At 31.4% G+C, this 14,911-nt stretch overlaps 3 protein-coding genes across 3 annotated transcripts; 2 read left to right on the forward strand and 1 right to left on the reverse strand.

Moving 5' to 3' along the window:
- Positions 1 to 613: 613 nt before the first annotated feature.
- LOC107191271 (ubiquitin thioesterase otubain-like) lies at positions 614 to 2,128 on the reverse strand. The gene is made up of 5 exons (XM_015580263.1): positions 1,996 to 2,128; positions 1,876 to 1,928; positions 1,250 to 1,549; positions 926 to 1,126; positions 614 to 811 (listed from the first exon to the last, which is right to left on the reverse strand). Exons 1-5 carry the CDS (start codon positions 2,036 to 2,038, stop codon positions 614 to 616), a joined length of 795 nt encoding a protein of 264 aa, XP_015435749.1. The 5' UTR covers positions 2,039 to 2,128.
- A 1,806-nt stretch (positions 2,129 to 3,934) lies between these two features.
- LOC107191263 (AP-3 complex subunit delta-1) lies at positions 3,935 to 10,257 on the forward strand. Its single transcript, XM_015580253.1, has 14 exons — positions 3,935 to 4,213; positions 4,343 to 4,438; positions 4,518 to 4,646; positions 5,015 to 5,425; positions 5,852 to 5,925; positions 6,222 to 6,665; positions 6,751 to 6,978; positions 7,056 to 7,218; positions 7,369 to 7,551; positions 7,992 to 8,370; positions 8,449 to 8,717; positions 8,788 to 9,246; positions 9,409 to 9,834; positions 9,908 to 10,257. Exons 1-14 carry the CDS (start codon positions 4,118 to 4,120, stop codon positions 9,998 to 10,000), a joined length of 3,450 nt encoding a protein of 1,149 aa, XP_015435739.1. The 5' UTR covers positions 3,935 to 4,117; the 3' UTR covers positions 10,001 to 10,257.
- A 3,400-nt stretch (positions 10,258 to 13,657) lies between these two features.
- On the forward strand, positions 13,658 to 14,450 carry LOC107191276. Its single transcript, XM_015580269.1, has 3 exons — positions 13,658 to 13,829; positions 13,935 to 14,068; positions 14,170 to 14,450. The coding sequence occupies exons 1-3, from the start codon at positions 13,709 to 13,711 to the stop codon at positions 14,329 to 14,331; spliced, it is 417 nt and encodes a 138-aa protein (XP_015435755.1). The 5' UTR covers positions 13,658 to 13,708; the 3' UTR covers positions 14,332 to 14,450.
- Positions 14,451 to 14,911: the final 461 nt, after the last annotated feature.

The following is a 14,911-nucleotide window of genomic DNA, read 5'->3' on the forward strand; positions in this document are numbered from 1 at the left end:
CAGTTTCTAATGGACCAGCTTGTTTGTATAAGATATAAATTAATATTTTATTATATTACTACAATTACTTTAATTTTATTATGAATTCATTAACCTTAATAAAATATTTCAAGTAATTAAAATTACTGAAAGTACAATATCATTAATGTAAAAATAAAATATGCTAATATAATATAATCTTTGATATGAATTTTTAATTTAATCTAGAAATTTAAAGAAAATTTTGTATCCATATAAGTATATGCATTCAAATTTTTAATTGGTACATAAAGAATAATATTTTGTACTTTTTGTTGATTATTTTTTTATTTTATATATTTAAATTTATAGTTAGAAATAGAAAAAAAATAACTGACATAATTAGATTTAAACTCATATCTTTTTGGAAACATGTAATATGTATGTAAATACCCTTCCTTGTTTACACAAAATTTCGTAATTTCACAGTGTGTATAATAGGACTTACGTTAAATTGTTTACAAGTGTAACATTATATTGTATTTAACCAAATAATAATTCAATAAATTTTTACTACACATACAAAATGAAATGTGCTAAATAAGTGATTTTTGTTATGAAACAGACTTTCCAAAGTATTATAATATGAGATTTATCAAGGGTAAAGAATATCATAATGACCAGGACGATACAGTAAATGAACTGATGGAGTAGCACCTTCAGGGAAATCATGTGCAGTTACTTCAGTTCCTGCACCTCGATCCATGTAACGAACTCGTACTCCTGTTCCTAAAGCAGTACTCATTGCTATAATGTGAATATGATCAGATTCTTTATACATTGGTTCCACTTCCTACAAAATTGTTAAACAAATTTAATGTTTCACAAACTTAAATAAATGGTATCACCTTTATTTTTTTGTACAAATTGTACAATGTGCAACTCTTATTTATAATATTATACCTACTTGGTGACAGAATTCTGAAATAGTGCGTTCTCCTTCAATAAAGTGCTGATAAAAATCAGCTTCGCGCTGTAATTGACCAGATGTAATTAATCTAAGATATACAACAACATAATCAGAATAACCTTGTTCATTAAAAAGTTTATGCAACTCAATATAACTTGATTCTGCATCACCTCCTACTTTATCAATTACTTCCATAAACTGCAAACAGAAGAAAATATTGTTTCTAACATGCTATATGTTGAAGTAATGTATACAGACTCAAGTAGATATGCAAAATAATAAATTTACTATAGTATTCTATATATATCTGTTCATATTTACCGTATCATGAAAGTCTTCAACCGTAAATTGAGGAAATCCTAATGCTACTAAATTGTCTTTACTTTGTAAAGCAAGTTCACGAAATTTTTCATATTCATCCTTATTTCCAATTAGTTTTTCAAGATAAGCATAACTAAAAGCTCTAAAAAAACAATTTCCATCTGGTCTAGTTCTTCTGATATAAGAATATTTTTGCCCTAATGCTTTAGTTTTTGAAAGATATACTTCATCTTCTGTATATTCACGTTCCAAGCTTTTTATTGATTCTTTTTCACCAACTAAAGCAATAGATTCAGAAATCTAGAAAACGAAACAAACTTATTTTATATTCACATATTTTTTGCCATTGTATTTCTCAAATTATTTTCTTACCATAAAATATTATGAATACATAAATAAAAGAATTATTCTGAATGCACTGAATGATACATTTTTGTTGTAAATGATGTAGTGATCAAGATGTTTACTGAACAAGAATACACAAGAAGACAGAAGGACTATACATTAATGACAATTGCTTAAAACAATTAATCATAGTTTCTAATTTACTAATGGAAAATGATTAATAATTGACAAGAAAATTTTCAACAGACAAATTTCAAAAATGACAGAAAATGAATATTAACCTCTTTTTCAATTCGCCTTTGTTGCTGAAGAATCAACTCATCTTGGTTGACGTCTGCAATAAAAACGAATATCATAAATTATATGTCTATGATTTAAAATTATAAGTTGTGTTTAAAAACCTGTTTTTTCCGTTAACTGTCCTTTCGAAGATTTCTCTTCCATATTTCAAGAGATTTTTATAAATTTTGAAACGACTGTCAAATTACCAGTCGTAAATAAAAGCCCGTTGCCCATGTGGAAATTGAAAAGACATTTACCGTCGTCTTTAAACGCTGTAGATTGGCAACTGTATTTCCCAAATTAAATACTTAGACGTTTAGTTCATTCATGTTAAGGATCGCCCTCGTTAAAACAAAACCCACGTAAGTTTTACAGGAACATATGTGGTATTGAAATATTATCTGTGTAATCGGACCTGTTTATTTCACATTAAAATGAATCTCACAGATTTTGAAAATATACGTTCATTTGAAAAAACAAATATAAGGTACTATAAAGGGCGGCCCTGTTAACCAATCTGCTCTAAATAGATATTACTAGATTCTGCTGCAGACCTGATGTACAGATTTGTTAGAGGGTCTGCTACACCAGTTCTGTCAGTAAATTGGCAGCAGAAATACAGCAGGCCTAGTGACATGATCTGACATCAGAAATCGAACAGACCTGCTAATATTCTGACGGCAGTTTCACGTCAGAAATGCAGTAAAACTGTGCAACTTACTTTATTACAGATTAAATCGATTACACTTCATCTAAATGCATCTGCAATCGATATTTAAGTATTTAAATGATTATTTAATATCAAATTACAAAATTAAATGTATATATTAACAAATATTAATAATATATGCTAATGAAATATTAACTTTTCTGTATTGCTAGGCGTTTATATTTCTTCTATTTTATCGGTGATAAGAAATAAGTATATGTAAATAATGCACTGCTAAATAATACATATTTACATTTTATGTAATAATATATATATACTCGTAATAATGTTCAAAAACATGGTTATAAGCTCCCACTCTACTTCCAGCGTGCTTACACCAAGCATATCTCTAATCTCTACCCCTGCCTGTGCGCGCTGCCCCTTCAGGTTTCTCCGCATACAATCCACGTTTCAAATAAAAACGTAGAATATATCAAAAGGAAGAAATCACGGACATCAGGTAAATTCTCATGGACAGTAACTGAATGAACTGGAGTAACTTTTCTCTCTTTCTAATGGGACTCTTGGTGGAGGATTCTCCTCCGGCTGTAGTGGAGACATTACATGCGTGCAGCATTCTTTCTCCTCATCGCTCTCCAGTCGCTTTCTTCCCTCCCTCTGCAATCTGCGAGCGACAGAGGAATAACTCCATCGCTACTTCTGTCCTTCGGTCTCGCTTCATCCCTACCATAAGACCGCGCAGTTAGGATTGAATCGATACCGCCAAGGTATCGACACTTTTACTCATTGCTAGTATTGTATGAAGGTATCGATACTTACTCGGTATCGAAACAAAACTATCGATACCTACTTGTATCGAATTATATTTTCTTAACCTTGATTGGTCGGGGTTTTTCGTTAATATCTGGTTAACGAAGACTGGATAACATTTTTGCTAAGGAAAAACTTGTTCCAAATCGCCTCACGAGTGACTCATTTCAGGGACCTGCAACATTTTTGTTACACCCTGTATAACTGGATGTTGCATTGAAAACCCAAAACTGTGTCCAATTTTGTGTGAGAGAGAAAGGTAGAGTTTCCCTCTCGTCCATAATGCGCATGCGCCGATATCGTCGTACATGGGAAATAGTAGAAGAGCAAAGTTGAGCAAAGTAAGTGAAGGTAAGTAAGTGACATGGCAACGGCGAATCACCATCGGCGATATCGCGCGTGCGTGTTACGGGCAAGTGGGATATTACCAGATATTACCTCTGTCGCTCGCACGATATCTTTCTCCCTCTCACGAGGTTGGTCACAAATTGGCCCCACGGGGAATATAGGCAATGCGACATCCAGTTGTATGTGATCCAATATGATCTAAGGGTTTGATCCAGTTTGATCGCCGAGGAACTTTCTTATCCGCCGATCTGTCAAAAAATGTAAATGTTCTATTGTGATTGAAGGTTTAAGGTTTCTGACATACGGTAATGCGATCAAAGCAAGCTATCCGATTAAATCGGAACATTGGGCGGATGTAGAAAGAAACCTTTAAGTGATATTAAAAATATACCATTTATTTTTTAAATCCCATTATGGCTCTTCGTAAAGTAAAAGGAAATTTCGAACGTATGTTCGATAAAAATTTAACCGATTTAGTACGTGGAATTAGGAACAACAAAGAAAATGAGGTAAGTTTCTAATTATTTGCTGCAGATTAGTTTCAAATTTGAATTACAACGGCATAACCTCATTGACCCATAAGTTAGTAATCTAAATTATTATTTTTTTAATAATTATCCTTATTTCTGTTACTATAGGCAAAGTACATTGCACAATGCATAGAAGAAATTAAACAAGAATTAAGACAAGACAATGTTGCAGTCAAAGCAAATGCTGTGGCAAAACTAACATATGTAAGTTTAGTATATGCATAATTTTTTGAAGTAATTACACGTTTTACCTTATTAATAAAATTTATTTGTATTTATTTAGCTTCAAATGTTGGGATATGATATCAGTTGGGCTGGTTTCAACATAATTGAGGTGATGTCTTCTGCAAAATTTACATTTAAACGTATTGGTTATTTGGCGGCAAGTCAAAGTTTTCATGCAGACACAGAAGTATGATATTGTTTGAAAGTGACATGAATTTATATCTCAAAGAAATCTGATAGATACATATATTACATTACATAATTACATGTAGTCAGAAGAGTCAACATAATAATTGATTTCTGCATTGGTTCTCCTTTAACTATTTTCTCACATTAAACAATGTATGTGAAGGATGTTCTATTGAAATTTTCTTACCTTAATGTGTGAAACTAATAACACATGAACTGTATTACATGTGTATTAAATTTGTATAATAAATGTGTAATATCCATGTATCTGTAGAAAATTGTCAGATTTCTGAAGATTCTAAATTAATGTAAAGTAATTCCATTATTTTTAAATGAAAGCTTTAATATTTATACAATTTATTGCAGCTTTTGATGTTAACTACCAATATGATTCGTAAGGACCTAAATAGTCAAAACCAATATGATGCTGGGTTGGCTCTAAGTGGTCTATCTTGTTTCATAAGTTCAGATCTTGCCCGTGATTTGGTTAATGACATAATGACGCTATTAACTTCTACAAAGCCGTATTTACGAAAGAAAGCAGTACTAATGATGTACAAAGTTTTCTTGCGATTTCCAGAGGCCTTGCGGCCTTCTTTTCCTAGATTGAAAGAAAAATTAGAAGATCCAGATAGTGGTGTACAAAGTGCTGCTGTGAATGTAGTCTGTGAATTAGCAAGGAAGAATCCAAAAAATTATTTAAGTTTAGCACCTGTTTTTTTCAAGCTTATGACAACATCTACCAATAACTGGATGCTAATAAAAATCATCAAATTGGTAAGTAAATGAAATTTCTTAGTTTTATATAAGTAAAGTGAAACAAATTAATGGAAATGTTGGATCATTGTTATGATCAGTAAATATTTACATATAAACATATTTTCTGAACATGAGCCAAGTAATATTGGTCTTATTTCACGTGCTCAGTTCTCCACAATAACTCTGATTGAGCCAAAAATGGGTCGGCGACTCACTCAACCACTAATTGACCTGATTTCAAGGTTTTCATATTAGTTGATTATTTTCTCTAATTAAAATATAGTGAAGTCATAGATGTTAGTTGTATAGTGTGCGTTAATAGAGTGTACCTACTTTTACTACGTATTTTTAAACATTCACTTTGTATGTTGTGTAAATTATACCTAGAAATATCCATAATTATTAAGTCTTGTTATATTTATTAGATTATAATTATATTTCCAGTTTGGCGCATTGACACCTCTAGAACCTAGGCTTGGCAAAAAATTAATAGAACCCCTTACAAATTTAATACACAGGTATTTAATGCATTTTTATCAAATAATATTGCGCTTGTAGGTTCAATTATTGCTTGTGTAAAATAGCTTCATATTTCATTGCAGTATTAAGAAAATATGATTTGAACACTTATTCTTTCTTAACCTTTCATTTTCATATTTTATTGCTGTTATAAATAAGCATGAATGTAAAATGTTAAGTTATGTAACTTGTTTATTATTCTTAACCTTTATGTTAACTTTCCAAATTATTAAGAATTTTACTATTTATCAACTGTTCAGCCCAAGATTAATTATGTCATATTACTGGTTTTTAGTACATCAGCAATGTCCCTGTTATATGAATGTATAAATACAGTAATCGCTGTATTAATTTCCATATCATCGGGCATGCCAAATCATTCTGATTCGATACAGCTCTGTGTTCAAAAGTTGAGAATATTAATAGAAGATTCTGATCAAAATTTAAAGTATTTGGGATTATTAGCAATGTCGAAAATTTTAAAGACTCATCCTAAAAGCGTGCAAGCTCATAAAGATCTTATAATGCAATGCTTGGATGATAAAGATGAAAGTATAAGATTGCGTGCCTTGGATTTATTATATGGAATGGTTTCGAAGAAAAATTTAATGGAAATAGTTAAAAAATTAATGGTACATATGGATAAAGCTGAAGGCACAGCTTATCGTGATGAACTACTTTCAAAAATTATTCAGATTTGTTCCCAAAATAATTATCAGTTCGTTACTTTCTTTGAATGGTAATGTAACAACACATATGTCAGATATTTTACTCATATTTGTTTGCATAATCTGTTTAATGCTAGTTCATATTTATATTTGTAGGTACATATATGTATTGGTTGAACTTACCCGAATGGAAGGTACTAAACACGGACCATTAGTAGCAACTCAATTACTTGATGTAGCAATTCGTGTACAAGCGATACGAAAATATGCAGTTCAACAATGTGCCTTATTGCTAGAGAATTCTTACCTTTTAACAGGACAACCAAGAGCAACAATGTCTGAAGTTTTATATGCTGCTGCATGGATTTGTGGAGAGTTCTCTAGGTATTTCACAATTTACTTGTATTGATTTAAATTAAATTTACAAATAAAATATTATTGATGATATATTATATTAATAGTGAATTGGAAGATCCTCTAACAACATTACAATCGATGTTACGATCGCAAGCTTCTAGCTTACCAGGACATATTCAAGCTGTTTATGTTCATAATATTTTGAAACTTGCTACAGCAACATTATGTAAAGCTGAAAAAGATGAAGATACCGAAACAATGAAACAGGTATGTCATACAGTTCTCAATTTTTTTTTTAAATTTTGTTTGTAGGAATAAATAATTGGAATTCAATTAATTTTTATATTACACCTGAAATTACACATTTTATAATACTTGTTAGGTATAAATCATGATAAAAATGTTTGTATTTTATAGATTTTTGAACTGAAAGATAAAATAGCAGCTTTTGTGTGCAGTGGGGACTTGGAGGTACAAGAAAGATCTAGTTCTGCATTGGTTTTACTTGAATATTTAAAAGAAAATCCTGGATTGGCACAAGAGTTGATGGAATCTTTTGAAGGAGAGCTTAATCCTGTTGCACCTAAAGCACAAAGGAAGGTAATGATTATTTAAATTTTTCCTTGTTAGCGAAACTGGGGCAATAATATGTGTATGTATCGCTATACACAGTCACGGGTGTGTGTGTGCTGTGCATCATTACGGTGTCGAACGTAGTTCCTGAAATCCGAAACTTTTATGTGAAGCGCGCTTGAACGGGGGACACCAAGTCCGATAAGATGTTAGGTCTATTCTTATATCTCGTCTGTGTGTGGTGTCGGACGCCTAGTGATTCGCGCGTGACAATTTGTTTCCATCGGCACTTCGATCGATTCGGAGTTTACCCCGAAGGAATCTGCGCTGTCTGCGCTCTTAATCAGAGAGCCATTGACATGCTTAAAAATTTACAATAAGTTTTATCTAGTACATTTTTAAATATTTATATTTATTCGTTCAAACAATAATATATCTAGTAGAAATAAGATACTTGTACTTCTTAGGTGCCGATTCCCGAAGGTCTGGATTTAGATTCATGGATTAATGATCCACCATCTGAAAGTTCAGACTCAGAAGATTTAGATATGAACGATATTTTTGTTAAGAAATCGAATGATTCATATTCTAAACGACATTTTAATGAACCATCACCAGATGAACTTGAAAAACGCCGTGAAGCTAGAAAACTAGAACAACAAAATAATCCTCATTACTTGAAAGGCACATTTAAGAATTCTACTTTATACCATAACTCATCAAATATGTATGAAGAGTTTGATAACATTCCTGTCGCCGAGTTGGATATTCCAGTGTCTTTGAAAATTACTAACAGTCATAAGAGGTATACAGTACAAGGAAAGAAGAAAAAGAAATCCAAGAAAAGTATGTGTGCCTTCTACATTATGTCTTTTGTATATTTTTGGAGTTATTTATAAATTATAATTATTCAAACTTATTTAGGTAAAAAATCTGCTTCAGAAGATGAACAGGATGAAGATTATCCTATTCAAGTGGTAAAAACTGGCATAGGTGAACTTCCACCAGGTGCTGAGTTAAGTGATAGCGATGAATATGGTCAAGTGGATGCAAATGATCCACACAGAGCTTTAAATATTGATCTAGATATGCCTTTGAGGGATGATGAAAGGTTACCTGTTTTAGAACATAGAGTTATTGAAAAGAATACGATTCAAGAAAATATTGAAGTGAAAGGAAAGAAGAAAGAAAAAGTAAATTTTTATTTTGTTTCTATTTATGTTCCATGAAATTACAATATTATATAAAATTTTGTTTTTCAAGGGTTTTAAAAAATCTAAGAAAAAAGTAAAAGAAGTTAAAGAGAAACGACATGACAATCAGTTGGAACTCACTGATATGTGGCTGGAAAATAACATTTCTTCAGAAAATATTCAATCTGTTGTTACCAGTGAGTATGCAGAGGTGCTTAGTGAGAAAGAATCAGTCCAGAAGGATGTTAAACGTAAGAAATCAAAAAATCCAGAGAAGTATAAGAAAGCCGACAATGACTCAAAACATAGAAAATCAAAGAAATCTAAAAGTAAAAAGGAGAAAAAGTCTTCAATGTATGAAGAATTAGTCAAAAATAAAGTGCTTTCTATAATGTATGACTTAAAACAAATTCCTCACGAGACAAATAAATTAGTTGCATCAATACTCATTACAAATAATTGTGAAAATTTAGTAAAGGAATTAGTGTTTGACGTTCCAGATACATCCTCACTAAGATTAATGAGAAATGTAAGTTACATAAAGCAGTTTTAAGTAGAGGAGAACCATGTTATTTTATGATTAAATATTTCAACTTTATGTTATTTTAAATTTATCTCTTTTTTAAGTTAGACATAACTTTAACTAAATGTAACATGAAAATGAAGAACATACGCTCCATTTCTTTTTTAGCTTGGGGACGAATGTGGTATAAAACTGCCATTCCAATTGTCTCCACAAACTAGTAAAGAAACCGAATTTACCATTTTGATTTCGGATGTAACTTTTGCTCAGAGATTAAGAGGCACTCTTACATATATGATAGAAAGCAAAGAAAGTACATTGCAAGAAAAACTTGATTTCACCATGCATCTGTTGTGTAGTATGTTTATGGTTGGTCAACTATCGCATAGAGATATACTGACCGAATTGCTTAAAAGTGGTCAACTTATATATAAAACCAAAAAAGAAGTTGGTTTGTCTCAAGATTTTCATGTAATTTTAAATTTAATTTGCTGTAAATGTAATCTCACTCTTGTGGAACAAATTAATGATACTGCATCCCTGTATGGACACTCTTTAAAAGGACATCATGTGTGCCTTTTATTAAAATATAATGTGAGTAGAAAATAGTATTTTAAAGTTATGTTTGTGATTGCAGTAAGCATTAATACATATTTCTTTCTTTCAGAAATCATCTGGTAATTTGGTCATTGAAGGCAAAGGTGACAATAATACATTACTGTCAGGAATTACGGAAGAAATTTTAAGGATTCTGACATAATGTTGATATGAAGTGAAGTGTCTGTATTTTAAAACTCGTCATGTTCATTGTATTACTCAACGGTAAGATGAACATTCGACAGCATTCATTACACATACAATAATGGTATAGAAAATTTATTTGCAAACTTATTAAATATTTTCTGAGAACAATGTTATATAAACACCCACATCCAATTTATATAATACAGTTTGTTACATATGCATACAAAATAAACATATATGTGTATATGTTATAAATAGACATATATGTGAGTACATACTACGTATATGTGTGCGTGAATTAATGTTTTAATAAAAGGGAGAAGACATTTTTATTAACAGGAATTGAAGATATCAGGACAAAGGTAGTTCATTTTATTTATACATACCTTCAATTAATAAATTAGAGTGCAATAATAAAATTAAATATTTATTTTAATTGCCTTTGTAACGCTTTATATAATAGGAGTTTTTTTAAATGTAATTTATTATCTGTAAATATTACCTCACAATTTTTTAAACATTTTCAATTTAGTAATTTTCTTCAAAATGGATGAACTTAAGTTTTACGTAAATGTAAGATGTGTATAGTTCATACTATTAAAATATTGAACTATTTTGGCAAAGTGATGGCAAAGCACATCAATATGTGAAATGTTGACTGTAAGATTATCGAATTGTAAAATATTTGAAATACTATAATGGAAAAATTGCAAATATATATGTATATTAGAAATTGACTATTTTGTAGACTGATATCTTTAATTTTGTGTTATTGGAAGATTATTATCGTAATTATATGGTTGAACTCCTTATTCAATTGTAAAATATACCACGGATACTCGCGAACTGTGTGAATGTACATCAGTGTTTCTCAGCAGAGTCTATACCTTCTGCATGTAATGAATTTGTTATATCAGTAATTTAATACGTATAAGGAATTATAATAAGTACACATATAAATACACAAAACAGTAACACGTGGAACACCAAATGTAAATAGCTAACACCTGTATCCTATACTGATAAACAATATTTTTATTTTAAGTACTTTCCAAAAATGAACTTCATTTACACGATAAACGTATCTTCTGTTAAGCAGTTCATTTAATTCTATGCAACGGCTTATTGCGTTTACATGGAATGGTTTGTTATGCATAATAGTTATTTAAATTTAACAGTTTTTCTAACATTGATGGATAATTGTCAAACGATCAATAGTATTAATGGTATGGATCAGGAAATAACATTTAAAGATCAGATAAAAGTACCTTCGCTCTTTAACAAGTGTAAGCAGAATTCAAATATTGGTAGTGCATATTTGGATACAGAATTTTGCTTTAATTTTCATTTTAAATATTTGTTATTCATGCAAAGTTTTGAATTTTCCTATTCCGTTTGTATTATTTGGGAACATGAATTTAAAAAAAAAATGCTTTTTATTATTGTATTACAATGACACTTGCTGTACCAAAAGCGATTGATTAGCAACAATTTTGTCCTTTAAAGATAACATAAATAGCATATTCATAACAAATAATCTTCGATTTTACATTTGCATTTATTCATAATATTAAATACATTATCAATTTATGGAAACAAAGAATATATTTTACATTGTTTGTAGCTTATGTATAATAATGTTTATAATATTCCTTTTTACGAATAATAATAATATGTTACATTTATTCATAACCAAATTTTTTTAATCTTTGTACGTGATATATTTAAAAAACATAGTCTCAATACGTTAAAAATATATTTTCTGCAAACAGTTCTTTTTTTATTTCATTAAGAAAAGTATAAGCATATCATAATTTTTCCATTTCCCAGAAGTGTAGTTTTTGCTATCTATTAAATTCAAAAATACAAAATATTTTACATTATTTAGGCTGTCTACTCGCTACGGTGGACGGTGGGTAGGGTGACAGCGGAAAGACGACTCGCCAACATTTTGGGGTCTTAAGCCTATTTATTCATTATATTTCTTTTTTTTACTTCTTTCCCCCATGCTCGTTTCACAGCCGGGACTTGCCAGGGACCAGGGACCCACAACTTGGGCATTCGCGGACGGAGGTGCTGCTCTTGTCGCAGCGGTATCAAAACTGCGGTATCAACATCGGCTCTTGTGCTTGCGTGCCAACTGGTGCCAACAACTTCAATACGACTCGCCTCCGTCCGACCATTCCGCCGGTTTTTGCACATTTCTTGGGTGTTTATCTGTACCGACCACCCATGTCATCCTACCCCGTGAGGAATGCTGAAAGGGTGTCAATGTGTTCCACGGCGGTCACGCGTATTCCAACCCCTGGACTGATCCTTGCTTTTTGTCCTTGTTAGGGTACTGGGAATTCAATTTTAAGGTATAGAAGCTATGATAGAGTACGGGGTCAACGAAATTTAATGACCATTTCATCTTTCGTTCGAACCCTCTAGTTTAGAAGGTAGATTTTTTTGTGAACATACATCATTATGTTAATGAAAATATATTATTTTGTTAACACGACATTAGCATCCTTTACAGAGATGTAGGCTTACTATATGACGAATGGCGGGCGTTTCAAAATTCGTATTAAATGCATCCCTTATTTATAAATATAGTATTGTATATTTGGGTAATAAAAATGTACAGTTGAATATTTATACATATAAAATACAATTTATTCACAATATTACGAATTATTTAACCGATTACATTTTTTTCTTTTTGCGCTAACAGACATCGCTTGTCGTATTAGCTTACATGTTCTCGCCTTACGCCGAATATATTTACATGTAATTATCTTATTTAAATAATTACAATAATTCTTAATAATGTATGTCAAAATATAATCTACTATATAATTAATCAAATCATCTTTATGCCTGCAAATGAAACTAGATACAAATACTACATGTTTCTTAATATACATAGACATATTGTGTACTTTTTAAATCTTTTCGACATCTTTATACAATAACGAAAGTTCCAACATTTGGTCGGCAGCCAAGGTGGACCACGATAGGTTCTTGTCCATGCTAAGGTGGACCATTGGTTCTTGTATACGCTAAGGTGGACCACGGGGGCAGCACTTCCCCGGGAACACCGAAACCCCGGGCGTTAACACTCTCATTTCCTCTCTGCTTGTATATTTCAGTTCGGTGGAATGTTACGAAGTGTTAATGCGTTGCGATCAGTTACGATTTCCCTTTAGGCTATTTTAGACTATTTAGAGTTGACAGTGACAGTTTCTGAAGTGCCCATTTTTTAATTCCACGTACTTGAGTCACGGAACGTCATATCATTGAAGGTGAGCTTCGTGACAATTGTGACGTAGTATATTTTCGATTTCACAATTCAAAGAAAAAATAAATGTTGATAGATGAATGAATTTTAAACAATAACAGAACCAGGGACGAACAGTTCTGATACCATCAATCTAATCGGAGTCATCGACTCGAGATGATGAATTTTGAAGGAGAACAAGGATCCATGAGATCCTCGTCATCACGAAATATTATTTGCTGTCTTGCAACAGCTAGATATAACAGTTCAAAGTAAATCTCCTTAATTCGTGTTTAACCGATACTTTTATATAATCATAATATTTGACGCATCATTCAGTAGCAAATGTTTCAGTTTCAATACAAATGCACATTAACCATGTTAAAATGTTTTTTAGCGCGTATAGATATTTCACAGGCCATCCAATTTTGGGTGTACTCTCAGCTGAAGAAAGCAAGAAATATGGATGACTTGCAAGATCAAAGCGATCATGGTCTAATCTATTGTAGATACGATAATAGTACCAATAACAATACATTAATGGAGTATCTTGAATTAGATAATCGCACAAGCGATCCACTCAGTAAGCAATGTTAAAAAGTAACACAAGTTGAATGTGTATAATGTGACGGTCTATATGCTAAATGTTAATGTAATAATAACTATATACATTGATATAAACTTATAGATGAACCAGAAGTAACTATGAATTTAAACGAAGGTTCTGTACAGCTACTACTTTACCCATTGGAAGAATTAGAAGAAGATATGTTTGATTATGAAACAGATACTTCTTCGCAGGATGGAAACATAGAATCTCAGGTAATTTATTGGCTGTAAGGAAATTAATATTGCTTTAACTTGTTCTGTTAATACTTGTATAATAGTTTCTATTGTTTAAAATACTACTTATCTAATTTCAGGAACAAGTGGTACCATCCAGTCAGCTAAGTAATAATCATAAATATCCTGAGGAGCTAACCATTTCTGATGATGAGATAGACGACGGAGGCACATTTGAAGATGAACCAGTATCTAATTTATTATTGAATGACAATGACACAGATGACTCCCAACCTCCGTGAATACCTATTGAATGAAGTTTATGTGCATGTGTACAATGTCCAGCACTATTCAACCTTTTCATGTATCACAATCACACAAAGTTTGATAGTTAGATTAGAGCTTATCAAGTTTTGTACAGGAACCACTCCAGATGACTCTTTCTTACAGTAAACATTATGTATATTTTGAACTAATGTTTCGAATTAGTATGAAACTTTAGTTTTACTATAAAAATCATATATTCAAAGGAAAAATATAGAATGTATGATGTTATTTTTTAATTCGAATGTTCTCTTTGTTAAGATTTCAAATGCGATAATTTAATACTCAGTTTATTTTAAAAATTGTACGAGAAAAAAAGAGACGAAATTAGAATTTCTTTTAAAGTAACGAGTAGTAAACTCAATTTACTGAAATGATGCAACGTCAATTAATATTAACCCTTTCGCTACGGACGGATTCTACGGCGCGGTACTCCCGCGGAACGGGCCGCCGCGCCACAAGTGTGCACTTGCGGAAGAACTAAAATCGCCTGTTGTACGTTCAATACCGTTGCATATTATGCAGAGTGTAAAACAAATGCCAAACAATTGCGGTGGG

This window comes from Dufourea novaeangliae, unplaced genomic scaffold (genome assembly GCF_001272555.1).
Source record: "Dufourea novaeangliae isolate 0120121106 unplaced genomic scaffold, ASM127255v1 scaffold262, whole genome shotgun sequence".
NCBI lineage: Eukaryota > Metazoa > Arthropoda > Insecta > Hymenoptera > Halictidae > Dufourea > Dufourea novaeangliae.